At 43.2% G+C, this 27,375-nt stretch overlaps 1 protein-coding gene across 3 annotated transcripts; it reads right to left on the bottom strand.

The window, feature by feature from the left end:
- Positions 1–47: 47 nt before the first annotated feature.
- Positions 48–27,375, bottom strand: SAMD9L (sterile alpha motif domain containing 9 like). Of its 3 annotated transcripts, none has more exons than XM_062178320.1 (3): positions 27,153–27,375; positions 23,168–23,297; positions 48–5,462 (listed from the first exon to the last, which is right to left on the bottom strand). In XM_062178320.1, the coding sequence occupies exon 3, from the start codon at positions 5,454–5,456 to the stop codon at positions 693–695; it is 4,764 nt and encodes a 1,587-aa protein (XP_062034304.1). In that variant the 5' UTR covers positions 5,457–5,462; positions 23,168–23,297; positions 27,153–27,375; the 3' UTR covers positions 48–692. The 3 variants fall into 3 exon arrangements, with proteins under 3 accessions (XP_062034304.1, XP_062034306.1, XP_062034305.1); XM_062178322.1 differs by having other exon boundaries at positions 48–5,458; XM_062178321.1 differs by lacking the exon at positions 27,153–27,375 and adding an exon at positions 23,580–23,766.

Here is a 27,375-nt window from a genome sequence, read left to right as displayed (position 1 = left end):
CTGCTGTCACAGTGACAACATAATACAGAAAAATCCATAGAAGCTGATGAAATTAGAACAGACTTTTATTGACCCCTAAGTAGTTATGAGGTTACAAGTGGGTAATAATTAGAACTTCTTAAGTATATCATCTTGAAAATACATATTTGAAATGTTATATGATTTTTTAAAGATTTATTTATTTATTTGAAAGGCATAGTTACAGAGAGGCAAAGGCAGAGAGAGGGAGAGAGAGGTCTTCCATCCGCTTGTTCACTCCCCAAATGGCCGCAACAGCTGGAGCTGTGCAGATCTGAAGCCAGGAGCCAGGAGCTTTCTCTAGGTCTTCCCATGTGGGTGCAGAGGCCCAAGGACTTGAGCCATCCTCCACTGCTTTCTCAGGCCATAGCAGAGAGCTGGATTGGAAGTGGAGCAGCTGAAACTTGAACCGGCGCCCATATGGGATGCCGGCACTGCAGGTGGCAGCTTTACCCACAGTGGCGGCCCCAAAATGTTATACGATTGACCCTACTATATACCAAGCTCTGTGTGTAGATATATTTCCTGCCCTACAAAAAAGGTTTGTAATTCATTTGGGAGACAAAAGCAAAATTATAGCGATAAACCCATAATGTCATAAAAACGACATGGCCATAGAGAAAGGGAATGCAGTCCCAGAGAGCTGGGCCTGTGCAGCGCACCAATGATTCTTCTTAAACTACCTCTATATCATATGCCAGAGGGCCTTCAATGGAAAACCCCAGGTAGAAGGACACTCTTTCTACGTTCCTCCCACTGCGGAGTGGACCTGAATACACAGATGGCACTGGGATTTTAATTTTTTCCTCCGTCCCGTATTCAATGGAGATTAGCTTGCCCTCGGCCTGACCAACGAGACGATGCAGGAGGTCTTTGACTTCTTTTTTTTTCCACACATCTCCACTCTGCCAGAGGGAGTTTGTATTTTGCGCCTTACTAAAGTACTGCTCTATTTCGGCTTTGAGAACAAGACCGTTGAGCCCCTTCCTGTTGCCCAGGTAGAAAAACGTGCTTGCCTGTTTCGATCTGCACATGCGCTTGTACTGTCGCCTGAAGGCTCTGTTTAAGGATGAAACATACTTCTCCATTAGTTTGGAGTCTTGATCCAGTTCTTGGTTTTCTGGCCAGAATAGGAGGCAAGCCAAGAAATAAGGGTCGGAACATTGATGTTGTAGTCCTACGAGTCGCAGCACTTCTCGGAGCTGTTTTTTAAGCATGTTCAGAGGTTGAATGGACTTGGAGGTGGGTTTCAGACAGCTGAGAATAATGTTGGCCAGAATGAAATTCTGTTTCTCCTTTGTCAGCTGTTTGTTTGGGTTTTGCTTCAACAGGAAGGCGTATTCATCGACTATATTTTCCATGGTGCTTGCGGCTTCTTTGTGGTTTAGGCTAAGATATTCCAGGAGTCCAGAAAACCTATCAGCTCTCCAAGCTTCTAGCTTTTTCCTGCAATTCTCCTCCAGGAGTAACTGACTCTCTTTGCTCTGTAATGGACTTGAATCCAAAATGCAGAAAAGTTCTCTGTATTTCTTGTAACAACGACTGACTTTTTTGCTTAACAGTACTTCCGCCATTTCTTTCTGGGTGTTCCTTGTTTTCAGAAGCACCATATAATCAATAAAAAAGTCGAAGCACTCTTTCAGATTGGACTGTAAGTTTTGCAGATAGGATGTGAACCTGCTAAGAGCCAAGTAATACTCATTTCTTGCATCAAATGGGATGTCTCCCTTTCCTGATAGAAACTGCACCATGCGTTTTACAGACAGCACATTGTCTTTGAGGAAAAAAGGAGTAAGCTGAAGGATCTGGATCGTGTAGAGACCAACTTCTATTTCACCAAAGAAACCGGCTGTGTTATACGTGTCATATCTCCTCTGGGACTTCTGTGCTGACCACGTCTCGGTTTCATAGTTTTTACTGTCAGTTTGCTGTTGGGATTCTTTGAAAGCTCTTGAGGCCTTTTCAGCAACTTCTAGTAAATGCGTTAGATCTTTAACAGTAATGACCTTACTGTTTTTGTTTTCATCCAGCCACCACTTGATTTTACTTTTGTAGACCTGACCGAGGGTGTCTGAGATGTAGGAGTTTTTAGGTGCTCTGGTTTTGGCCAGATTTGCCCATTGGAGAGCAGTCTCAAAGTTCTTCTCTTTAATGTAGAAGTGTCTTGCCAAGGCTTGGCAAATGAATGCATTTTGTGGAAATCGACTGCATCCTGCCACCAAGACCTCTTCAATTTCCTTGTTCTGTAAATCTTCGATTAATGGGGAAAACAAAGTGTCTGTTTCATCTCCATACTCTTTGCGCCGTCTTGTAAGCAAAAGGGTTTGCACATCGTGTTGAAATTTGTCTCTTCCTATACCGAAATCATAGAATAAATTCTCATTTAATAGCTTCAATGCAATGTGATGTTTATTTAAGTGATGCTTTTCCTCTAGTTCTTTGAGACAGTGAATGGCAATCAGTGGGTGAATGATACGCACACCCGTGTATCTCCCATATTCTGAGACTTCTGTGTTTATTAGAAGGGTAGAATACGTGCCCATCTTATCTTCCAGGCTCTCCGGTTTCCAGGGTGTACTCGTGTAAATGATTCCTAAAAATCTTTCGCACTGTGACACTGAAATTGTGGAATCCGTAACGTAAGTGTTGAGTAGGGCCAGGAAGGAAATGAGCTGTGCTTCCTTGCTGTAGACATTCTGTCCTTTCAGGATGTTCCTGACCACATTTTTAATATATGTCTCATCAAAATTGCGTTTCAGAATCATAAAGGAATAAAAGTTTTCACAGTCTTTGTGCTGCTTTTCAATTTCCTCTAGTTTGGCCCCAAAAGCTTTCTGTTCCTTGGGAGAAAGTTGGTATTTTAGTGCAATACTGTCTATTAATTTTGCGCTTTCATCTGGATTCTGGGACCTCATGCAGTTTAAGATAATAACCAATGTTTTTTCATATTGCAAGTCCTTCTCTGCTAAAATGGAATTGATAGCATTCTGTAGAATGTAGACATTTTCCTGTTCTTCAAAATCGTCTACCAGGAGGAGCACAGGGATGTAATCCTGATGGCAGGTTGCCTTATAGGTGATCAGATTGGTCACTTGTTCCCCAATTTCTGCAAAATCAGTTGCTTTGTTTTTGAGCACAGCACATCTGAAGTTTTTCTTTAGGTCCCAGAGAACATGCATAGCCAATGTGGTGCCCCCGCAGCCTGGATGATGATAAAGATTGATGATTTTTGCAAATACCGGTCTTGGAGACTCTGCCAAGCACTGTATTAAATTCTTAAGGTCTTCATAACTGTCCCTTTTCACAAAAGCTGAAGAATAATTTTCCGAAGAAAAATAAAAATTCCACCAGGACACTTTGCCACCTCGATAGAAGTGTTCTTCTTTGGATTTCTTAAACTCTAGGAATTTAGATTCATCTTTCTCTATGTCTGTGTCCCTACACTCATTTTCACAGAGGATTTCCAGAGCGGTCAATGTATCTTCCTCCTTCTTCTCCAGGATAACTGACGAAGATCCACGGGAAGGCAAAAACCTTCTTGACGACCGAGTCACTGACTTGAGTTTAAGGATAGTACTGTTTATGAGTTCTAGATTTAAAGTGGAAATGCTGTGGTTTGATAATTCATGTGCCACCGTCAGTCTTGTTTGCAGTAGGTCTTTCCACCGTTGATAAGTCTGTGAGTTTACACAGATGCACAACATATCTTCCATTCCTTTGAGAGCTTGGTAGAAAGCACAGAATGTTTCAATGAGAGGATCTCCTGGACTTTCCACTGAAGACAGTAGTAGAAACACAACTAAAAATTTCCCTCTTGTCATTATATTTTCATCAGTAAGAAACAAAATCAGTTTCCTGACCTCAGAAGCTCTTTCTCTCTGCCACAGATGTGGTTCGAGAGGTTTGTAAGTCTCACTTGTCAAGTCGGATCTCCCATTGCAGAAGACCCAGCTGGGCTGTTCATAAAGATTCAGGGTAGAAATCTTCTCTCTCAGGCTACTTGTCTTGTCTTCATACTGACTTGGAAAGTGAAGGTTGGCTACTCGGCTTTCTTTGTAAGCTTTGACCACTCCATTGATCCCAGATTCAGGATCAAACTCCAAAACAGCAAACCACTTGATTTCCTTTAGAAAATCTAAGTGCTTTGTTTGGTTTGGATGGCATTTGTTTGTTACAAGAATGTACCAGCTGTAGTACGAGTTATCCAGCGAGTCTCGGTTTCCTATGAGAAGCTTCACCAGCTTTAGTCCTTCGCTCTCCTTCTTAGTTGCTTTCCATCCATATTCTTCTTCAGCCTCTTTTCTAGATGCTACCAGTGACTTTAAATTTTGTGTAAATGCTCTGAAATCTGGATCTCGTTGGTTGGCGTTGGCGAGGATATCCTTGGAGCTAGCCCCTTCTCTTACAAACAGTGAATATTCTTTGTTTTGCTTCCACACTTCATCTTTACAGCTCTGCATCTTAATGTAGAAATACTTTTCTTTACACACAGAGTGTTTTGGAATAACGTCGACTTCAATGACAAATCTGTCGGATGGCATGCCGTTCTGCAGCAGGACTTCCACAAACCTTGGCTCCCGAATACACTTCTTGGCTTCCTTGATGTCACTGTCTTCAAAATACTTTTTGATCATCTCATTGAAGTGGTCAATTAGGACATCCTTTCTGCTGATTTTTACACCAACAATTTCTCCATGGGGTTTGTCATTGACTCCAAAATGAATAGTGCCGTTGGTGCGTGAATTCATGCAAGCTGATGCAAATCGGAAGACTTCATTGCTAAATTTCATTTTCATTTCTGTGACTGTTGATGTATTTGTGAGAGCTTTGAACTCATGTATTGGGTCGATGAGATTGAGTGGTCCCGTTTCAGGTTGTAGAATGTAATGTTCTATATACCGCTGGCTGTCATGAAACTGATCAAAAGGGTATGGCATACAAGTCAACTGTTCAGTTTGTATTGTATCTTTCTCGTCTGTAGCATTCACTGTTTCATCCAACGTTTTTTCCGTCAAAAGAATTGATTCTTGGACTTCAGTTTCTGTAGTCTCTCTGAGATCATGATCGATACTGAGAGACATGGATGTTCCCTCTTCTTTTCTTTTCTGTTTTGGCTTTTTTTTCTGTTCTTTCTTGGATGGTTTTATATTATCTAATTTTCCAGAATCCTGATTGTCACGTTCAGGGGAACTACTAAGTAGTTTGTTAAACATACGTTTTATCAAAAGCGCTGGACCCCGTGGTAACCCCATTTCTTTCAGATCATCCTCAGTTAATTCCTTCAGGACCAGCCCTGTCACTTCTTCATTGAGCAAAATTTGGCCATATTTCTCATCAATCTTAAGATCTTCAGTTACCCACTTTTTCACATGCTCTTTGGTCCAGTCTTTGACCAGTTCTGGAAGGGTTACTTGTTCATTCATATCAGAGCTTTGCATTTCTTCCTTGGAAAAATAACAAAACAAATATTTTAGTATTATACTTTATCATTGAAATTATGTAGTCAATTGTGTATATAATTTCTTGCAAACATTATAAAAGAGTACTTTAATAAACTTTTGGCAAAATTGGAATTAAACATAAGTTTGGGGGGAGGGATTTAGTGCAGCAGATAAGCTGCCAGCTGTTAAACCAGCTGAGTAACTGGGTTGAAGTCTTGGCTCCACTTTGGATATTAGGCTCTTGCCAATGCAACCCTGGGAGGCAGCAGGCGATGGCTGAAGTACTTTGGTCCTTACCACCTGCTATGGGAGACCCAGACTGAGTTCTAGGCTTCTGGCTTCAGCCTGACCCAACCCTGGCTATTGTGGATGTATGGGGAGCAAACCAAATGGAAGAAAGATCTCTGTATCTCCATCTCTGTCTATCTCTCTCACTGTCAATCTGCTTTTCAAATAAAAATGAAAATAAATACAAATTTAAAAATAAGTATGCTTTAAAAATATTTTATTTTGGTTGAAAATTTTTTGAAATCCAATTTATAGTTTTTTCATAATACATATTCTCAATGATCTTCTTGAAGATCCCTTATCTATGTATGGACTTCAAACTTTTTTTTTTTTTTTTTTTGGACAGGCAGAGTGGACAGTAGAGGGAGACAGAGAGAAAGGTCTTCCTTTTTGCCGTTGGTTCACCCTCCAATGGCCGCCGCAGTAGACGTGCTGCGGCCGGCGCACTGCGCTGTTCCGATGGCAGGAGTCAGGTGATTCTCCTGGTCTCCCATGCGGGTGCAGGGCCCAAGAACTTGGGCCATCCTCCACTGCACTCCCTGGCCACAGCAGAGAGCTGGCGTGGAAGAGGGGCAACCGGGACAGGATTGGTGCCCCGACCGGGACTAGAACCCGGTGTGCCGGCGCTGCAAGGCGGAGGATTAGCCTATTAAGCCATGGCGCCGGCTCAAACTTTTTCTTTTTTTTAAAGACTTATTTATTTTGGAATGCAGAGAGCAATATCTCCCATCTACTGCTTCACTCCCCGTGGGTCAGGGTGGGTCCAGACGAAAGCCAGGAGCCCAGACTGCCATCTTGATCTCCCACTTGGGTGGAAGGGACTAATGTACTTGGGTCATCCTCTGCAGCCTTCCCAGGTACATTAGCAGAAGCTGGGTTGGAAGTGGATCAGCTGGGACTGGGATATCATCACAGGTAGCAGTTCAGTTCACTGTGCCAGAACCATGGCCCCTCACAATATTTTTTTTTTTTTTTTGACAGGCAGAGTGGACAGTGAGAGAGAGAGACAGAGAAAAAGGTCTTCCTTTGCCGTTGGTTCACCCCCTCAGTGGCCGCTGCGGCTGGCGTGCTGCACCCGGCGCACCGCGCTGATCCGAAGGCAGGAGCCAGGTGCTTATCCTGGTCTCCCATGGGGTGCAGGGCCCAAGCACTTGGGCCATCCTCCACTGCACTCCCGGGCCACAGCAGAGAGCTGGCCTGGAAGAGGAGCAACTGGGAAAGAATCCGGTGCCCCGACTGGGACTAGAACCCGGTGTGCCGGCACTGCAAGGTGGAGCATTAGCTTATTGAGCCACGGTGCCAGCTTATTTATTTATTTATTTTTACAATAAAATAAGCTTACCCTTTAACTCCATTTCCACGAACCTTTGAAATACCTGTGTACATAAAACACTGCACAAGTTTGGCTCTTAAAGCCTGCTTGATATTTAACTTTTTATACAGGTCCCAATCAGTGCCCTTATTTCTTAGGTAATGGTAAGTGTCATCATGAAATAAGCAGTAGCTGCTAACTAGGTGACACACCTTTTAATTTTTTAAGATTTAATTGTTTGAAAGACAGTCACGGGGCTATGCCACAGCATCTTCCCCAAGTCATGCCCTTTGGTCCTTGTAATAATGTCCCCTTTTAGCCTTCACTTGGTAAAATTTGGGTCGTTGTAAGTTAAAAACAGAATCGTAGGTAACACAGAAATTGTTCTGGAACATGGCAGAATATTGTAAATACAATTTAAAATTGGCTAAGTGGAGGTTTGTTGGGGAACAGGAAACCTTGATCCCAGCTTGGAAGCTGCCATGTTTGTTACATGGTCACAAAGTAATTGGTGGGGGTCGGCACCGTGGCTCACTTGATTAATTCTCCACCTGCGGCACCGGCATCCCATATGGGCGCTGGGTTCTAGTCCTGGTTGCTCCTCCTCCAGGCCAGCTCTCTGCTGTGGCCTGGGAAGGCAGTGGAGGATGGCCCAAGTGCTTGGGCCCTGCACCCGGCGCTGGGAGGAGACCTGGAGGAAGCACCTGGCTCCTGGCTTCAGAACAGTGCAGCACCAGCCATAGTGGCCAATTGGGGGATGAACCAATGGAAGGAAGACCTTTCTCTCTGTCTCTCTCTCTCTCTCTCACTGCCTAACTCTGCCTTCAAATATAAAAAACAAACAAACAAACAAACAAAATAAAACAAAGCAAAACACAAAAAAACAAAGCAATTGGTGAAGACACCACCTATTGTCTGTTGAAACTCAAGCTGTTGGGCCATAAGGCTGGTTCTTTTGGGGCCTTGGCTATGATTTTTTGTTAGCTAATTCTTGTGGCTTCTAGACTGGAATGGCCTGAATGAAACTATATAGGGAAAACGGTATGAGCTTTTTTTTTTTTATTTACTTTGTTAAAATAATTCTTGCCCCAATTATTGATATGACACTATGTACTAGGCTGGACTGCAAAAACTAAAAATTCGGAGTCCATAGATAAGGATTTCCCAGCCTTGGCTTAAACATTAAATCAACTGGGGCTTTACACTGGAGACTAGTTTCATTGGCTGAGAGAGTACAGTGGTGTTTTTCAGCATTAGTGCTTTTAAAGCTGTGCCTGGGTGGATGTAGCGTGTAGGCCTAGTTGAAAGCAAGGGTTCTCAGAGTGTGATCTCCAGACCAACAGCATCAGTCACTGTGAAACTGGCTAGAAATGGCATTCCCAGGCCCCACCCCGGGCCTACTGAATCAGAGTGAAAAGGAAGAATCACTAAAGTGGTTTAAGTAAGTAAGAAAATGAGACAGTGAGCAAATTTTAAGTATAAATAGATGAGAAGTATTAAGAATCAATCAAATAAAAGTATTAAAGTGAATTATGAAAAGAGAAAATATATTTTAAAAGATCTTTGAAAGATTCAAGCTACCTAGGTGTTAAAATGTTAATATTGGGGTGAACGTTTTGCATAGCAGCTAAGACACTGCTTGGGACACCTGCATTCCATAGGTTTGAGTCCTAGCTCTGCTTCTGATCCAGCTTCCTGCTAATGTGATGCTGGGAAGCAGCAGATGGTGGCTCAAGTACTTGAGTCCTTGCTACCTGGGCTCCTTGCTTTGGCCTGGCCCAGATCCAGTTGTTGCAGGCATTTGGAAAGTGAATAAGCAAATGGAAGCGCTCTCTCTCTCTGTCTCTGTCTCTCTTTCTGTATAGCTCTGGCTTTCAAATAAATAATAGTAAATAAAAAACAAATTAATGTGTACTAATAACCTCTAGCTCAACTGAAAATTGATTCATCTGCATTTGGGTTTCTTGCGAAAGCTGGCCTGGAAGTTTTCCATGAAGTCAAGCTCAGCTGGGGCCTCAGCCTCTCTGCAGGCTGGCAGCCACAGGGTGTGGCAGCTTCCACTCATCTTGGTGAGACTTTTCCTGGTGCTGTTAATGTCATGCTTTGAAAAGGACTTCTCCAGACTCATGCAGATATTATTTAAACCCCCAAAGACATACGTTGCTGGATTGTTGTGAATTGTTGATGGGTTAAGAATGGAAACTTGATCTAATATGGCACCTGGGAGGTTGGCCTGGTGGGAGGACTTTAGGTCATGGGGCCTTGCCCTCAAGGGGTGGTTCTTGTGAGACTGATTGTATAAGCCATGTGTGCTTCCTGTGTGCCTTGGCTTCCTGCCTCACCAGGTGATCACCACTGCCAGCCTCCATCAGATGCCAGAGCAGTGAGCCTGGAGCGTAACTCTCCAAACTGAGTCAAAATAAACCTGCTCACTTCCTACAAAGCGCCTCATATGTATTGTAGTTAAAGCAACAGAAAGCTGACCAATACACAGGTGCCTTGCATCTCCTAAGTCACTGCTGGTTTCAGCCTGTAAGACACAATTAGGAGGGAGCCAAGATGGTGGAAGAGTGAGGACATGCACCAACAGTCCAGGAAAAGATAGTTTAATAAAAGTGGAGTTACTGTAGCCTCAGGAAGAGACTCAGAAAAAAAACTGCAGAGGAAACTCTTCCAGATCTAGTGGATGTAACACAGAAGACCTACAGGAAGAGCAAGGTCGCCCTCCACCGCGCCCCGCCACGCTGCGGGAGCAGAGCTGAGAGAGCGGGGAACCGAGGGAGCCCAGCCACAGAAGCCCAGCCGCAGAATTTGAGCAACAACACTGGAAGCGGAGGTGAGGAAGGGACCTCTCGGTAACCCGAGACGTTGGCGGGGAAAGACAGAACAAGGCCTGAGGTCCCACTGTGGGAAGTGCACCAGGCTGACTGGAGGAGAGAAAAAAAAGCGAATAAATAGGGGGAACCAGCAGGGTCACTAGCCTCTCTCTCCACTCACCTTACAAAGCCGAGCAAGACAAAGAGCAGGCACCATTTTACATATGTAAAACAAACTCGGTAACCTAGGCAATCCGGTGAGCTGTGTGAAATTTCTTCCCAACTGAGTCTAAAAAAAAAAAGAGAACAAGCAAGCAAGCCAGAGAACAATCTGGCTTAACCCTGAAGAACCAAACAGAGCTCTCTGGCCATACCCATCAAAGCCTCTAAGGATCCATCAAAAGCAGACAGTCCACTGAATCTAGAGTCATAGTATTACGAGAAAAAGCACCACAGCGAAGGAAACAAAGAACACCTCCAAGATGCCAAACAAATGTAGAAACCCAAGTAACAAGATCAAGAAAGACACTATGATGCCCCCAAATGAAAAAGACACCCCAATTCAAGATTATGAAGATGATGAGATAGAAGAAATGCAAGAAGCGGATCTCAAAAAATTGGTAAGATCATTAAGAAGTTCTCAAAAACAAATTCTTGAACTACAGAAATCCTTAATGGACAAGATAGAAAATCTCTCTCACGAAAATGAAATATTAAGGAGGAATCAAAATGAAATGAAACAACTAGAACAAGAAACTGTGATAGTGACGAGAAACCATAATGAAATGAAGAATTTAATAGATCAAATGACAAACACATTAGAGAGCCTTAAAAACAGAATGGGCGAAGCAGAAGAGAGAATATCGGACTTAGAAGACAGAGAACAGGAAAGGAAACAGGCAAACCAAAGAAAAGAAGAGGAAATTAGAAATCTTAAAAATATTGTCAGGAATCTACAGGATACTATTAAAAACCCCAACATTCGGGTTCTAGGAGTTCCTGAAGGCATGGAGAGGGAGAAAGGATTAGAAGGCCTTTTTAGTGAGATACTAGCAGAAAATTTCCCAGGTTTGGAGAAGGACAGAGACATCTTAGTACAGGGAGCTCATAGAACCCCTAATAAACATGACCAAAAGAGATGCTCACCACAACACATTGTAATCAAACTCACCACAGTGAAACATAAAGAAAAGATCCTAAAATGTGCAAGAGAGAAAGGTCAGACCACTCTCAGAGGATCCCCAATTAGACTCACAGCTGACTTCTCATCAGAAACCCTACAAGCTAGAAGGGAATGGCGAGATATAGCCCAGGTACTAAGAGAGAAAAACTGGCCGGCGCCATGGCTTAACAGGCTAATCCTCTGCCTTGCGGCGCTGGCACACCACTGGTTCCAGGCCAGCTCTCTGCTATGGCCTGGGAAGGCAGTGGAGGATGGCCCAAGTCCTTGGGCCCTGCACCCGCAAGGGAGACCAGGAGAAGCACCTGGCTTCTGGCTTCAGATCAGCGAAATGCGCCGGCCGTAGCAGCCATTGGAGGGTGAACCAGCAGCAAAAAGGAAGACCTTTCTCTCTGTCTCTCTCTCTCACTATCCACTCTGCCTGTCAAAAAAAAAAAGAGAAAAACTGCCAGCCCAGAATATTATATCCTGCAAAGCTTTCATTTGTGAATGAAGGTGAAATAAAGACCTTTCACAGCAAACAGAAATCGAAAGAATTCGTTACCACTCGTCCAGCCCTGCAAAAGATGCTTAAAGATGTGTTACACGCAGAAACACAGAAACACGATCACCAATATGAAAGAAGGTAAAGGAAGGAAACCTCACAGCAAAAGATCACAGGAAACTCAAAAATGTTAGGGCAAGGCCAGCGCCGTGGCTCAACAGGCTAATCCTCCGCCTTGCGGCGCCGGCACACCAGGTTCTAGTCCCGGTTGGGGCACTGATCCTGTCCCGGTTGCCCCTCTTCCAGGCCAGCTCTCTGCTGTGGCCAGGGAGTGCAGTGGAGGATGGCCCAAGTCCTTGGGCCCTGCACCCCATGGGAGACCAGGAGAAGCACCTGGCTCCTGCCATCGGAACAGCGCGGTGCGCCGGCTGCAGCGCGCCTACCGCGGGGGCCATTGGAGGGTGAACCAACGGCAAAAGGAAGACCTTTCTCTCTGTCTCTCTCTGTCTCACTCACTGTCCACTCTGCCTGTCAAAAAAAATAAATAAATAAATAAAAAATGTTAGGGCAAAGTTACTACTTATCGAGAGTCACATTAAACGTTAAAGGCCTGAACAATCCAGTTAAGACACCGATTGGCTGATTGGGTTAAGGAACAAAACCCATCTATTTGCTGCTTACAAGAAACACATCTTTCTAACAAAGATGCATACAGACTGAAAGTGAAAGGCTGGAAAAAGATATGCCATGCCAACAGAGATGAAAAAAGAGCGGGCGTAGCCATCTTAATATCATAAATTTTACCACAAAAACTATTAGGAGAGACAAAGAGGGGCACTATATAATGATTAAGGGATCCATTCAACCAGAAGATGTAACGATTATCAATGTATATGCACCTAATTACAGGGCACCAGTTTATTTAAAAGACTTGTTAAGGGAATTAAAGGGAGAATTAGACCCCAATACAATAGTACTGGGGGACTTCAACACTCCACTCTCAGAGATAGACAGATCAACAGGACAGAAGATCAACAAGGAGACAGTAGATTTAAACGACACTATAACTCAAATGGATCTAACAGATATCTACAGAACTTTTCATCCTATTCTTCTCAGCAGTACATGGAACCTTCTCTAGGATTGACCACATACTAGGCCATAAAGCAAGTCTCAGCAAATTCAAAAGAATTAGAATCATACCATGCAGCTTCTCAGACCATAAAGGAATGAAATTGGAAATTAGCAACTCAGGAATCCCTAGAGCAAATGCAAACACATGGAGACTGAATAACATGCTCCTGAATGAACACTGGGTCATAGAAAAAATTAAAAGAGAAATCAAAAATTTCCTGGAAGTAAATGAGGATAACAGCACATCATACCAAAACCTATGGGATACAGCAAAAGCAGTGTTAAGAGGAAAGTTTATATCAATAGGTGCCTACATCAAGAAATTGGAAAGGCACCAAATAGATGAGCTTTCAAGTCATCTCAAGGATCTAGAAAATCTGCAGCAAACCAGACCCAAAGCTAGTAGGAGAAGAGAAATAATTAAAATCAGAGAAGCATTCAACAGGATTGAATCCAAAAAAACATTACAAAAAATCAGCCAAACGAGGAGCTGTTTTTTTGAAAAAATAAACAAAATTGACACCCCATTGGCCCAACTAACTAAAAAAAGAAGAGAAAAGACCCAAATCAATAAAATCAGAGATGAAAAAGGAAACGTAACAACAGACGCCGCAGAAATAAAAAGAATCATCAGAAATTACTACAAGGACTTATATGCCAACAAACAGAGAAATCTATCAGAAATGGATAGATTCCTGGACATATACAACCTACCTAAATTGAACCAGGAAGTCATAGAAAACCTAAACAGACCCATAACAGAAATTGAAACAGTAATAAAGGCCCTCCCAACAAAGAAAAGCCCAGGACCAGATGGATTTATTGCTGAATTCTACCAGACATTTAAAGAAGAATTAACTCCAATTATCCTCAAACTATTCAGAGCAATTGAAAAAGAAGGAATCCTTCCAAATTCTTTCTATGAAGCCAGCATCACCTTAATTCCTAAGCCAGAAAAAGATGCAGCATTGAAAGAGAATTACAGACCAATATCCCTGATGAACATAGATGCAAAAATCCTCAATAAAATTCTGACCAATAGAATGCAACATCACATCAGAAAGATCATCCACCAAGACCAAGTGGGATTTATCCCTGGTATGTAGGGATGGTTCAATGATCGCAAAACAATCAACATGATACACCACATTAACAGACTGCAGAAGAAAAACCATATGATTCTCTCAATAGATGCAGAGAAAACATTTGATAAAATACAACACCCTTTCATGATGAAAACCCTAAGCAAACTGGGTATAGAAGGAACATTCCTCAATACAATCAAAGCAATATACGAAAAACCCACGGCCAACATCCTATTGAATGGGGAAAAGTTGGAAGCATTTCCGCTGAGATCTGGTACCAGACAGGGATGCCCATTCTCACCACTGCTATTCAATATATTTCTGGAAGTCTTAGCCAGAGCCATTAGGCAAGAAAAAGAAATTAAAGGGATACAAATTGGGAAGGAAGAACTCAAACTATTCCTCTTTGCAGATGATATGATTCTTTATTTAGGGGACCCAAAGAACTCTACTAAGAGACTACTGGAACTCATCGAAGAGTTTGGCAAAGTAGCAGGATATAAAATCAATGCACAAAAATCAACAGCCTTTGTATAGACAGGCAATGGCATGGCTGAGGAAGAACTTCTAAAATCAATCCCATTCACAATAGCTACAAAAACAATCAAATACCTTGGAATAAACTTAATTAAGGATGTTAAAGATCTCTATGATGAAAATTACAAAACCTTAAAGAAAGAAATAGAAGAGGATACCAAAAAATGGAAAAATCTTCCATGCTCATGGATTGGAAGAATCAGTATCATCAAAATGTCCATTCTCCCAAAAGCAATTTACAGATTCAATGCAATACCAATCAAAATACCAAACACATTCTTCTCATATCTGGAAAAAATGCTGCTGAAATTCATATGGAGTCACAGAAGACCTCAAATAGCTAAAACAATCTTGTACAACAAAAACAAAGCCGGAGGCATCACAATACCAGATTTCAGGACATACTACAGGGCAGTTGTTATCAAAACAGCATGGTACTGGTACAGAAACAGATGGATAGACCAATGGAACAGAATAGAAACACCAGAAATCAATCCAAACATCTACAGCCAACTCATATTTGATCAAGGATCCAAAACCAATCCCTGGAGTAAGGACAGTCTGTTCAATAAATGGTGCTGGGAAAACTGGATTTCCACGTGCAGAAGCATGAAGCGAGACCCCTACCTTTCACCTTACACAAAAATCCACTCAACATGGATTAAAGATCTAAATCTATGACTGGACACCATCAAATTATTAGAGAGCATTGGAGAAATCCTGCAAGATATAGGTACTGGCAAAGACTTCTTGGAAAATACCCCAGGAGCACAGGCAGTCAAAGCCAAAATTAACTATTGGGATTGCATCAAATTGAGAAGTTTCTGTACTTCAAAAGAAACAGTCAGGAAAGTGAATAGGAAACTGACAGAATGGGAAAAAACATTTGCAAACTATACTACAGATAAAGGGTTGATAACCAGAATCTACAAAGAAATCAAGAAACTCCACAACATCAAAACAAACAACCCACTTAAGAGATGGGCCAAAGACCTCAACAGACATCTTTCCAAAGAGGAAATCCAAATGGCCAACAGACACATGAAAAAATGTTCAAGATCACTAGCAATCAGGGAAATGCAAATCAAAACCACAATGAGGTTTCACCTCACCCCGGTGAGAATGGCTCACATTCAGAAATCTACCAACAACAGATGCTGGAGAGGATGTGTGGAAAAAGGGACACTAACCCACTGTTGGTGGGAATGCAAACTGGTTAAGCCACTATGGAAGTCAGTCTGGAGATTCCTCAGAAACCTGAATATAACCCTACCATACAACCCAGCCATCCCACTCCTTGGAATTTACCCAAAGGAAATTAAATTGGCAAACAAAAAAGCCATCTGCACATTAATGTTTATTGCAGCTCAATTCACAATAGCTAAGACCTGGAACCAACCCAAATGCCCATCAACAGTAGACTGGATAAAGAAATTATGGGACATGTACTCTATAGAATACTATACAGCAGTAAGAAACAACGAAACCCGGTCATTTGCAACAAGATGGAGAAATCTGGAAAACATCATGCTGAGTGAGTTAAGCCAGTCCCAAAGAGACAAATAGCATTTGTTTTCCCTGATCAGTGACAACTAATTGAGCACCAAAGGGGAAACCTGTGGAAGTGAAATGGACACTATGAGAAACAGTGACTTGATCAGCTCTTGTGCTGTTGTTGTACTTTATCCATTTTAGTATTTTTTTGTTCTAGTACTAGTGGTTGAACTCTGTAATTAACACACAATTTTTAACTGAAAAGTGATCCCGGTTAAATATAAAAATGAGAAAAAGAGAGGGAGGAGATGTACAACTGGGGACATGCTCAATCGGACTTGCCCCAAATGATGGAGTTAGAAACCTGCCAGGGGATTGCAATACAATCCCATCAAGGTGGTATGTACCAATGCCATCTCACTAGTCCACATGATCAATTTCAGTTCACAATTGATCACACTGATAGGTCTAAGAGTCAAGGGGATCACACAAACGAGACTAGTGTCTGCTAATACTGACTGATGGAGTCAAAAAGGGAGAGAATGATCCGACATGGAAAGTGTGAAGCACAGCAGACTCATAGAATGGCAGATGTCCTAAATAGCACTCTGGCCTCAGAATCAACCCTTAAAGCATTTGGATCTTGCTGAGGAGTCTATGAAACTATTTTAGGCATGGAAAGCCAAGACACTCTGGGAAAAAAAAAAAAGAAGAAGAAGAAGACCTAAATGAAAGATCTCTGTGAGTGAGATCCCAGTGGAAAGAACGGGGCCATCAAAGAAGGAGGTACCTTTCTCCGAAGGGAGGAGAGAACTTCGACTTTGACTATGACCCTGTCGGAATAAGATCGAAGTCGGCGAACCCTAAAGGCTTCCATAGCCCTGGCAACTCATGACTAGAGCCTAGGGAGGTTACTGATGCCATGAACAAGAGTGTTAAATTGTTAGGTCAACATCAGGAGTCACTGTGTACTTACGTCCCATGTGGGATCTGTCCTTAATGGTTTGTACAATGTGAAGTAATGCTATAACTAGTACTGAAACAGTATTTTTACACTTTGTGTTTCTGTGTGGGTGCAAACTGATGAAATCTTTACTTAGTATATACTGAATCGATCTCCTGTATATAAGATAATTGAAAATGAAAAAAAAAAAACCACAACTTGGTATGAAATTGGAAATTACATAAAAAATTAATCAATTTTAAAAAAATCATGTAGGATCTCTGTCCTTAATGTGCTGTACACTGTGATTTAATGCTATAACTAGTACTCCAACAGTGTTTTTCACTTTGTGTTGCTATGTGAGGGCAAACTGTTGAAATCTTTACTTTATATATACTAAACTGATTTTCTGTATATAAAGAGAATTGAAAATGAATCTTGATGTGAATGGAAGGGGAGAGAGAGCGGGAAAGGGGAGGGTTGCAGGTGGGAGGGAAGTTTTTTTTGGGGGGAAGCCATTGTAATCCATAAGCTGTACTTTGGAAATTTATATTCATTAAATAAAAGCTTTTTAAAAAAAACACAGAATTAGTCCTGGGCCAGTAAATAAAACTCTGACCAACTGGGCACAAAGAACACTCTAAACATATTTCAGATGATCCATTCTGTTCATTTGTAAAATAGCTGGAACTGGTTTTAGAGATGCCACAAGAATTCATGCATATATTGCAACCAGAGGAAAGTCTTATTTTGCCTTGACCTGTGTTGTTTACTCATTCAACAAATTCTGAGTTCCTATTCTGTGCCAGAAAGACAGTGGTAACAAAAGATATGTCGGGTTATTTCCTGACATTTACAGTCCATGGGAGAAGACGAAAGAAAATAAGCCACACACATGCAAGTGATAATGGCAGGTTATGATTAGTGCTTTGTGTGTGATCCAAGGATGGGCATAAGACTGGGTTATGTGAGGACGAGGAGAGCATCACCAAGGGAGTGGGAACCTTGGGCAGGTGAGGTTAAGGGGGTGTAGCTGTTGTGGGAGGGAGTCAGGTGAAAGGAGGAAGCCCAGGGCACAGAGTTAAGGGAGCAAGGAACAGCTTACCCAGGGGCCCTTCCAAGGGCCTAATGAGTCTAGGAACATGGTTGGCAGTGCTCCAGCCTGCCATGGGTGTTCCTGGGCAGGGGCCACTGCACCCCAGCAGGTGACTCCTGATGCTGGGAGGCCCATCCAGGAGGATTCTTTCTCTTCTGCATGGGCACTAAGTGTCATCTTAGGTAAGGCTGAACGGAGGTGCCCTGCCTTACCTGTGTATAAACACTATAGGGAACCAAATGTAGAAATAGTTATTGGATCTATTCTTTTGTAAAAAGATTTATGTTTTTTATTGGGAAGACAGAGTAAGGGAGAGGTGGGGGGAAGATGATAGAGAAAGAGATATCTTCCATCTGCTGGCTTATTCCCCAAATAGCTACAACAGCCAGGGCTGGGCCAGGCCAAAGCCAGGAACCTAGAGTTTCTTTGAAGTTTCCCACAGTGCAGGCACCCACGTACTGGGGCCGTATTCCACTGCTTTCCCAGGTGCATTAGCAGGGAGCTGGACTGGGAGTGGAGTTAATGCCCAAATGGGATGCCAATATCACAGGCAGAGGATTAATCTGCTATGCCACAACACCCCCTCCATCTATTCTTAATGAAATATTTTTGTGAGTCATTTTGTAGAAAATGCTGAGTACTACACCCCTTTAATGTGAGATGTTAAAAATATGATTTTGCTATGTGGACTTTTTAAAAACCCTAGTGGTAAAATATTTCATCTTTGGAGCACTTGTTAGATACTTGATTTTTATACATCTTGGCCTCCTTTTATAGGCAGGTGAAGGGCAGAGGACACTCAGGCCCTTTGATACTGTTTTCTTCCTAATAGACAAGCAACTGGTCCTTCCACTGCCCTGGCTGTCACCTCATTGACTACCTCTTGTTTAATGACCTTGACTTCAACCCATCTTGACGCCCATGGTCACACACTCGATCCTATCATTCATTACCATTATAGGTTGAATTGTGATCCTCTAAATTCTTGTTCTGAAGTCCTAAACTCCAGTACCTCAGAATGTGACCTTATTTGGAGAAAGGTTATTGCAGACGAAATTAGTTAATAGGAAGTCTTTAAGGTAGACCCTAATCTAATATGACTGATATCCTTATGGGCACAAAGGCCCACCTGCTGGAGAGTAGTATGCTAAGATGAAGGCAGACATCAGGGTGGTATTTATTTTGCTTTTAAAATATGAAAATGATTCTGATTTTTTTTTTAATTGAGAGGCAACAAGGCAAAAACAGAGAGAGAAAGAGAGAGAGAGAGATCTCCCATTTGTTGGTTCACTCCCCAATGCCTACAAAGGCTGGGGCTGGACCAGGCCAAAGCTAGAAGCCAATAACTCAATCTGGGTCTCCTACATGGGTGGCAAGGACCCAAGTACATGATCCATCACTTACTGCCTCCCAGAGTGTACAATAACAGGAAGTTGGAATCAGGATCGAAGGCAGGACTTGAACCTAGGCATTCTGCCCTGGGATGTGGGCATCAGTGTAAGCCAAAGCCTGGCCCTTGAGTTTCTCTTCCCTGAACGGATTGTTCACACTCCTAACAAGGTCAACCTGTCTCCCTTCTTCTCCCATCTTTCCACGTCCACTGGATTTCCCTCTTCAGCTGAAACTGTGCGACTATCTTCTGTTAAACCAGACTCTTTTGAATCTACTTCTGTCCCACATTTCTGCTTTCCTTCACAGTAGAAATGTCTTTACTTGTTGTTTCTTGTTCTCTTCTTCCATTCCCTTTAGAACTCCCTCCAAGCAAGCTTTGGCTTCCCCTCTTCCCTGAGCTACACTTGACACTGACCTGGAAGTGGCATTTGAAACAGATGATCGCTCTCTTTTCCCTGAGCACTCTCTTCCCAGGCTCTTGGGATGCCACACTCCCCTCAGGTTCCTTCTCCCTTCCAGGCCCATCCTTTTGTGTCCTCTGCTGGCTCCTGCTTGCCTCTCACCTCTAAATGCTGAGTGCCTCTTGGGCTCAGCCTCTGGACACCTCCTCTCGACCCCGAGTTTCCCCCTATAGATCTCACTCATCTTGTATTTAAATAAAACCACTGTGCCCAGTGCTTCCTAAATCAATATTAAGAGCTACCACTTCTCCTGTGATGCCATATATTTGCCTTCTCTTTATCCACCCAAATATCAAACAGCTCTTATAAATTAATGATCAAAATCCATCTCCTGATATCTGTGCCTCCCACCCCAAACCTGCTGCACCCACAGTCTTATCAGTTAATGGAACTTGCCAATCATTGGGGGGGGGACTTGGCAGCATCTTTCACCTTTGCTGGCTTCCCTTTCTATATACCTCACACACAGCATGTTTAGCAAATACTCTCAACCTCACCTTCACAGTATTTCCAGAATTCTACCATTTCTCACCATCCCTTTGTACTACTTCGTATAAACCATCATCTCTTACCTTGATTATTTTTACCTGGTCTCTCTGCTTCTGGCTTTGCCTAACCCCACCCCATCCCATTCACTCTGTTTTCAACACAGCAGCTAACATGGGCGTGTTCAGATATACGTGTGCTCATGTCAGTCTGCTCAGAACCCTCCAGTGGCTGCTCGTCTCCCATGAGTGAAGGTCAAAGCCTGTAGATGGATAAGGTGCTGTGTGATCTGCCCGCCTTCTTTCTGTCTCCAGAGCATCTGCTCATCCCGCCCACGCCACCACTTGCCTTGCTCTTCCTTACGTGTGCCAGGCCTGCTGCAGCAGCAGGTCTTCACGCCGCTCCTTCTGCTCGGCAGGTGCTTCCTCCAGGCACTGACACAGCCCACATCCCCTCTTCCTTCAGCTCTTTACTACTCAGATCCATAGGGCCTTTCTTGGCTTCCCTTTCCAAAGTTGCAGCCTGTTCTTTGCCACTCCTCCCATCTCGCCTGCTTGTTTCTCATCTTGGGATTTACACACCTTGTACTTTCATTACTTTCTTAGTCTGTCTCAGCAACTAGGACACAAGCTCTCTGAGAACTGACACGTTTACCTCTCGTTCATTGGCAAGTTTACCAGAGTCCGACATAAAATTAGCACGCAGTGATTATTTCTCACCTGAGGAAATTAAGATTTTTTTTGATGTAGCGAAACAATAATTGAATTTTTGAAAACCCACGAGTTAGCAATGGAATAAAAGACTATGGAAATATGTTTATTTTTGTCAGCTATTAGACCCAAGTCAACTCTAGCTTCCAGGTCAGAGTGTCATGGGTGAAAAAGTTTACTTTCTTGAGAGAAAAGTTTGTACATGTACATCCTTTGCCTGCCATGCGGATTACAGGGACCTGCAGTCCTGCTGTGGATTCTGGGTTCCTAATACCCCTGTGAGTTTTGATGAAGGAACATGTTTCCCATCCAGGTTATGCCTGGAGGAATTCTCTTGCCACTTGAGGTTCTCAGTTGGCCAGGGCCCCAAGGCTTCAGCACTGCCCTTTGCTATGTCGTGCTAGACCAAAGGAGCCTCCCCTAGAGATGCCCCTACCTCACTCTGCAGCCCAGCTTTGCACAGGTCAGAGGTGGTCTCCTAGCCAGAGTCCTCTCCCAGTGATTGGAACTGCCCACCCTCTTTTTGAGGGCACTCCAACGATTATAAGAGAAGGCTGTAGATTTTTCTCTGCTGCTTTAGCTAGTGATTACAGCAATTCAGATAGATCCCCAACTCTACCAGTAGCAGGTTTTAAAGATTGACTGTTTATTGGCCCGTATATGCCCAGACACATATGGGTGCATGTGTGTTTAGTGCAGGCTAGTGGAGGGCTTGACTTTGTGTCAACTCACAGAGTGATGACTTCCCCTTCCCTTTTTCCTTCGTTGTTTGAATTTTGCCAAGAATTAACATGGAGATGGAACCACCCTTCTCAAACAGGGTGACTGGCTTCGTGTTGCCCAAGCCTACTGTCTTTTTACCTCTACCTTATTTGAAAGGTTCCCTCATTGTTCAAACATGAAGATACCTGTATATCATCAAAGAATTTCTCTATTTGCCTACCCCTGGTGGTAGCTGAGAAAAGACATATGATTGGCAGCTACTACACAAGGTTGATGTTACTTTCACTCGACTTCTTCATCCTGTCAATTATAAGAGCATCTTATCTGATCTATGATCTGTATTTGGCTTGGGCTATGCATCTTATTCAAAGTCACAACAATTTGGACTTTGACACAACTCCCTGGCCATTTCTGTGTCTTGAATCTGACACATTGGGCCATTGATGTATTTTCTTGAGCATGAGGGATCTTTAGGTTGAACAGAAACTGCATAAAGTGTACAAAGTAGGAGGAGTTGTGATCAGGAAAGTGAGGTCATGATTAGCTTCCATCTCCTCTCAGCCAGCATCTTTCCCATTCGTAAGTTAGGGGAATTGGACCAGAACCAGTGTTCCAGTGTTGTCTTGATGGTGGTTGTTTGCTTAGGTTCAGCTCCTTCAAAAGGAACATACCTGGACCCTATGTATTTAGCATGGGGAAAGGTGTAGCTACTCTGGTTGCAGCCAGGGAGAAGACTTCTAGACCTTAGCCCCTGTATTCTGTTCCAGAGTGCTCTGACTGGTACTTGATTTTAGGATGATTCTTAAAGGGCTTTCAGCATTTCCCTCTGGAGGCTGAGCAGAAAGGATCAAAGTGGCACCCCCAGGGCCAGCACTGGTGCCCACCCCATTCATTGCTAGGAGTCTTGGCCTCAGTTACAGTACAGGTCTCCCTGCCTCCAGGAGAGGTCGCCTGGCACCAGGCTGGAGCCTAGCAGGGCCCCACCCTGCTCTTATGCTCAGGGAAACCGAAACCACAAAGTAAGTTAGTTTTGTTTTCCTGAAGTACACACTACAGTACTATATTTCCTCATAGCACCTCTGTGCAAGGAAGTTGCTAAGAAGGGTCTTGTACACAAATGATGATTAAGCTTTGAGGGTTTTCCCTTTAATTAGATAGGAACTTTTCACATCATCTTAAGCCACACAACAGAGTGTTTGCAGAGCTGTAGCTGGCTGCAGTGTTCTCTTCGTTCAGTATGCTTGGATTCCTGATCCTCTGCTCTGTAGTTCACCTTCGCCTCCCAGCCTCATCCCGAGACTCCCCCCTCCACAGAGGTCTGCATTCTCCCCAGGCCTGCTGGGAACTTTTCTCGGAAGCACTCTGCAGTCAGCCCAAGTCACATGTCCTGACGTGTCAATACAGAAATGAGAGCAGTCTACCTCTCATTCCTTTAACACTCATTTTCAAGCAATTGCTTATCGATGCATTAATGTATATTCATTTTTAAAGATCCACATTTGCTTCCAGAATGAAGTTTTAAAGATAGATGGAAAAAAAGACAAGGTTTTAATGGTTAAAAACTTACCAGGGCTTGTCTGAGAACGTCTACTTTGATATTAGGAACTTGAAATAAATCTTCACGAGGCTCTTTGAGCTGGAACTTAGTTCAGTTGCATTTTCTTGAGATTTTGCAATAGTCATATCCTGTAAGCGACCTAAGAGGAAGTAAAAGTGTAGGTGGAACAGACTTAGTCCTAGTTCGGTCTGTCTGAGAATAAATCTATTGAGAATCTATTACATCAAGGAAATCAAATGCAATTGATTGAACCACTACCTTAAGAACTGTTTGTGGAACAGATCTTCCCCACTAACTCTCTACTAAGAAAACATTTAGAACCAAACATTTAGAACACTTAAAAGAGTAATGAAGAGAATGCCTCTCTCTTGCAGGGCATCTCGTCCTACACTTAAATACATTTAATGAAATAAGTAAACACCCAACAACAGCATAATCATCCTTTTTCTCACTTCCCATATTCTGTAGCCCATCTGCAGCAAATCCAATGGGTTGTGTCTTCTGAATACATGTAGCATCTGACCACCCATTGTGACTCCCGCCTGCACCTGCATCTTCTTTCTCCCAGCAGTGTGCTGAGGGAACAGGAATAGCTCCTTCTCAAGTTTTCCTCTTGGGGCTCCTCACCCCTTCAGGGACTTTGCACAACTGCAGCCAAAGTGGCCCTATTGCACCATAAATTACATCATCCCAATGTGCTGTTTAGTGCTCCCTCCCCCACCCCGAATCCCCAGCTGACTCAGGGTAAATGCTAAGTTTCTCGTTTTGAACCACAATGCCCCACGTGACCTGGTACCTGCTGCCCTCTGCCATTGCACCTTACTTGCAGTTCTGTCTCTGAACCTGGTGCAGCCCTCTGACCTCCTTCTTGTTCCTTGAGGCAGGTGGCACCTGCAGGGCTTCTGGCCACTGCTCTTCTTTGGAGACTTCCTCTCCTTGGACACCTGCAGAGCTCACTCCTTTACCTTCATGAGGCTTTTCATTAACTGTCACCTTCCAGGTGACGCCATGCCCAGCCAATTTGTTGAAATCTATTCCCCCCTACACACATACACACACATTTTCTACCCTGAGTCTGGCTTTGTTTTTTCTTTTCTTTTCTTTCTTTTTAAAAAGATTTATTTATTTATTTGAAAGGTAGAATTACAGAGAGAGAGAGAAGGAGAGACAGAGAAAGAGACAGAATCTTCCATCTGCTAATTCACTCCCCAGGATGGCTGCAGCAGCCAGGGCTGGGCCAGGCTGAATCTACGTGCTAGGAGCTTTATCTGGGTCTCCCACATGGGTACAGGGGCCCAAGCACTTGGGTTATCTTCTGCTGATTTCCCAGATGCATGAGCAGGGAGCTGGATGGGATGTGGAGTAGCTGGGACTTGAACTAGTGCCTGTGTGGGATGCTGGCACTGCAAGTGGCTGCTCTACCTGCTGCATCACAACTCCAGTGCCAGTTTTTTCTTCATCTACTGAGCACTTACAAATATTCCCCATGTTTCTACTTGTTTATCTTGTTCATTTTTCCCACCCACTACTCTACACTTCATGAGGAAAAGTATTGTACATTTTGTTCGCAATCTTATATAGTACATAATAGCTTCTCAACAAAAGATTGCCAAATGAGAGACATATTTTCTTGGCGTGATTAAAAATAGTAAAATTTTGAAAGCCCGTGAGCTGGCATGTGTGTGAGTCGAAGGACTTTCCTTCTCCCAATGGGGCAATTATTCCCCTTGGCTGGAATCCCAGATAGAAATCTAAGGAAGTCTCTTTCCTGTCATCTGGCCACAAGAATGAAAAGGCTATTTTATCAAAAGTAAAGGGACAGGAATGAATATCCGCTGTTTTCTAGTCATTGTTTCCGAACTTGCTGCTGTGCCACTTACAGCCCTGACTGAGGCTGTTTCTCATACAGGGTATCCCATGGAGGTGGCCCCAGGCCACCGTAGGCGCTCCACGTCCGAGGTCTGGTCCCTCTGCTGATGCCACCCCTGCCCCTGCTTGGGAAGCTGGTTCACTCTGTCCAGCTCAGGGGCATTCTCTCCTTTAGCTGTTGTCCTCTTTCAGCTGTTTTACTGTCCACCCTCTCTCTGGATGTCTTAGAGAGGCTGTACTCCAGATTTCCTGTCTTAGTGAACACAGGACTCAACCATCTTGATATGAAGCAGCACACTGGGAATTTACCTCTGTAGTCTACCTCTTCCTTTATTTCTTTGAAAGGCAGAGAGAGAGAAAGAGAGAGCGTGTAAGCAAGTGAGGTATCTGCCATCCACTAGGTCACTCCCCAAATGCCTGCAATAGTGAGGGCTTGGCCAGGAGAAAAGCAGGAGCCAGGGACTCCATCCAGGTATCCCACATGGGTGGCAGGGACCCAAGTCTGTGGGCCATCATAAGCTGCCTTACAGGTACATTAGCAGGAAGTTTGATCAGATACAGAATGTAGATGTCCTAAGTGGTGTCTTACCTCACTGCAACACAATGCTTCCCCCATCTAAGCCATCCCTTCTTTTTACAACTCTTGAGAGTCTATATGGCCATTGTGAGCCTGTGTCTAGTTTAGAGGGTGCCACACAAGGAATTTGGTGCCACCTAATGGGAAAGCTTTCTTTCAATTAGTTTTGTTCACATTCTGCTGATAGAGATGATGGAGATCGAAATATTCTTTTTAGGCAGGATCACTGATTCTTGGTCCCCGTTTTATTTTGTTAAATGGCAAACTAAACAATACCCTACCTCAATGTGATATACTGCACTCTTCAATAATATCTTAGGACCTATTATAATGTCAAATACTTCTCAGACCTGTCCCTCCATTATGATCGCCATTGTGAGCACGGAATGATTGGAATGTATGGAATTCTGTAGAGCTTTTAAGATGGCTTGCACTTCAGTAATTTTAAGAGTGTCCACATGTATATAAAAGGACTTAAAAATGTAAATTATGAAAAACCTATGCAAGGATTTCAAGTTATTTTTGCACTAAAATAAATATATTTTTTTAGTTTCCATTTCTCCATGAACTTTCAGAAGTATCATAATATTGTTGGAACCAAGCAAAGTTTGGTGTGGACCAGTTCTGAGAATGCTTTGACATAACTGTTGACCTCTTAGGGGGCTCTTAGTTTCCTGTTCTGAAACAGTTGTGAACCCAAATCATCTTATTGTTAGTTAATTGTTGACAAAGGAGCTGCAGGATGTCATTCTCAAGGGGACTTCTCATTGTCTTCATGTTAAGCAGGAATGACCAAATCAGAACTCTTAGGGGCAAGAATGGGTGTCCACCCATGGCAGGGGGGGTCCTCAGCAGCACCCCAGGTCTCTATGTCCTAAGGGGTTGCTGTGCTCTCAAGGCTCTTAGAGCTGAGGGAGGGGGAGCCCTCTTTCTCGAGTCCTGGCTCTGGCCCAGGAAGGCGGTACACCCCCCTCCATGGTCTGACGAACCGAAACCACACACAAGCAAGTTAGTTTCGTTTTCCTGAAGTACAAGTTGAAGGTTTTTTTTCCCCCCACTGTTTAGCCAGATTGCTGTATGAGATGGGTGTGAATGAGGGACCTAAGTAGGTAGGTATTATCTCTGAGGAAGTTAAAAACTTTTAGTAACACCTGAAGTTATGGAAGAGAGAAATCTGCACAATTACATAGGACCCCAGGTTCCCTTACGACCTCTGGCTTAAATTCCTGACCCTCTTTGTATTGTTTCTTTATCCTCTTTCCCCTTGCCCACCCAGGAAAGGACCAGGAACCCTCTCACTATCCTAACTGGTTCTCATAGTCCTAATTGTAGTGCACGGTCCATTTCTTTTCAGAAGAGCATTTGTAAAGTTAGTGTCAGTTCAATACACTGATTATTTGTTCAATACACTAGTGGTTCTAATTAATATTTTCACAAGTGCTATTTATGTACAAACACCTACTTGTATAAAAAGTACATCTGGAATTTTAAAAAGTAGCTGTTCCCTCATAGGCACAGAGAAGACAAGTTTAATAGTTCAGAACTTACCAGAACTTTCCTGAAAAATTCTTTCGACATCAGAAACTTGAAGCAGATCATTTTAATCTTTGCTTTCTTAATCCTCTTCCAGTGGCTGGGCGATGAGCGACTGTAAGGGTCCTTATTAAAAAGCTGAGCCACTGAGTTGTGAGGTTTTCTGGTCCCCGAGGCTCTGGCTCCTGGGGTGGCTGTGTGAGGGCTCCAGGGCAGCAGCAGAATGAGGAAGTGATGA

Source organism: Lepus europaeus, chromosome 20 (genome assembly GCF_033115175.1).
Source record: "Lepus europaeus isolate LE1 chromosome 20, mLepTim1.pri, whole genome shotgun sequence".
NCBI lineage: Eukaryota > Metazoa > Chordata > Mammalia > Lagomorpha > Leporidae > Lepus > Lepus europaeus.
Note: the sequence above shows the minus strand (reverse complement) of the source record. Positions and strands in the feature narration are given on the sequence as shown.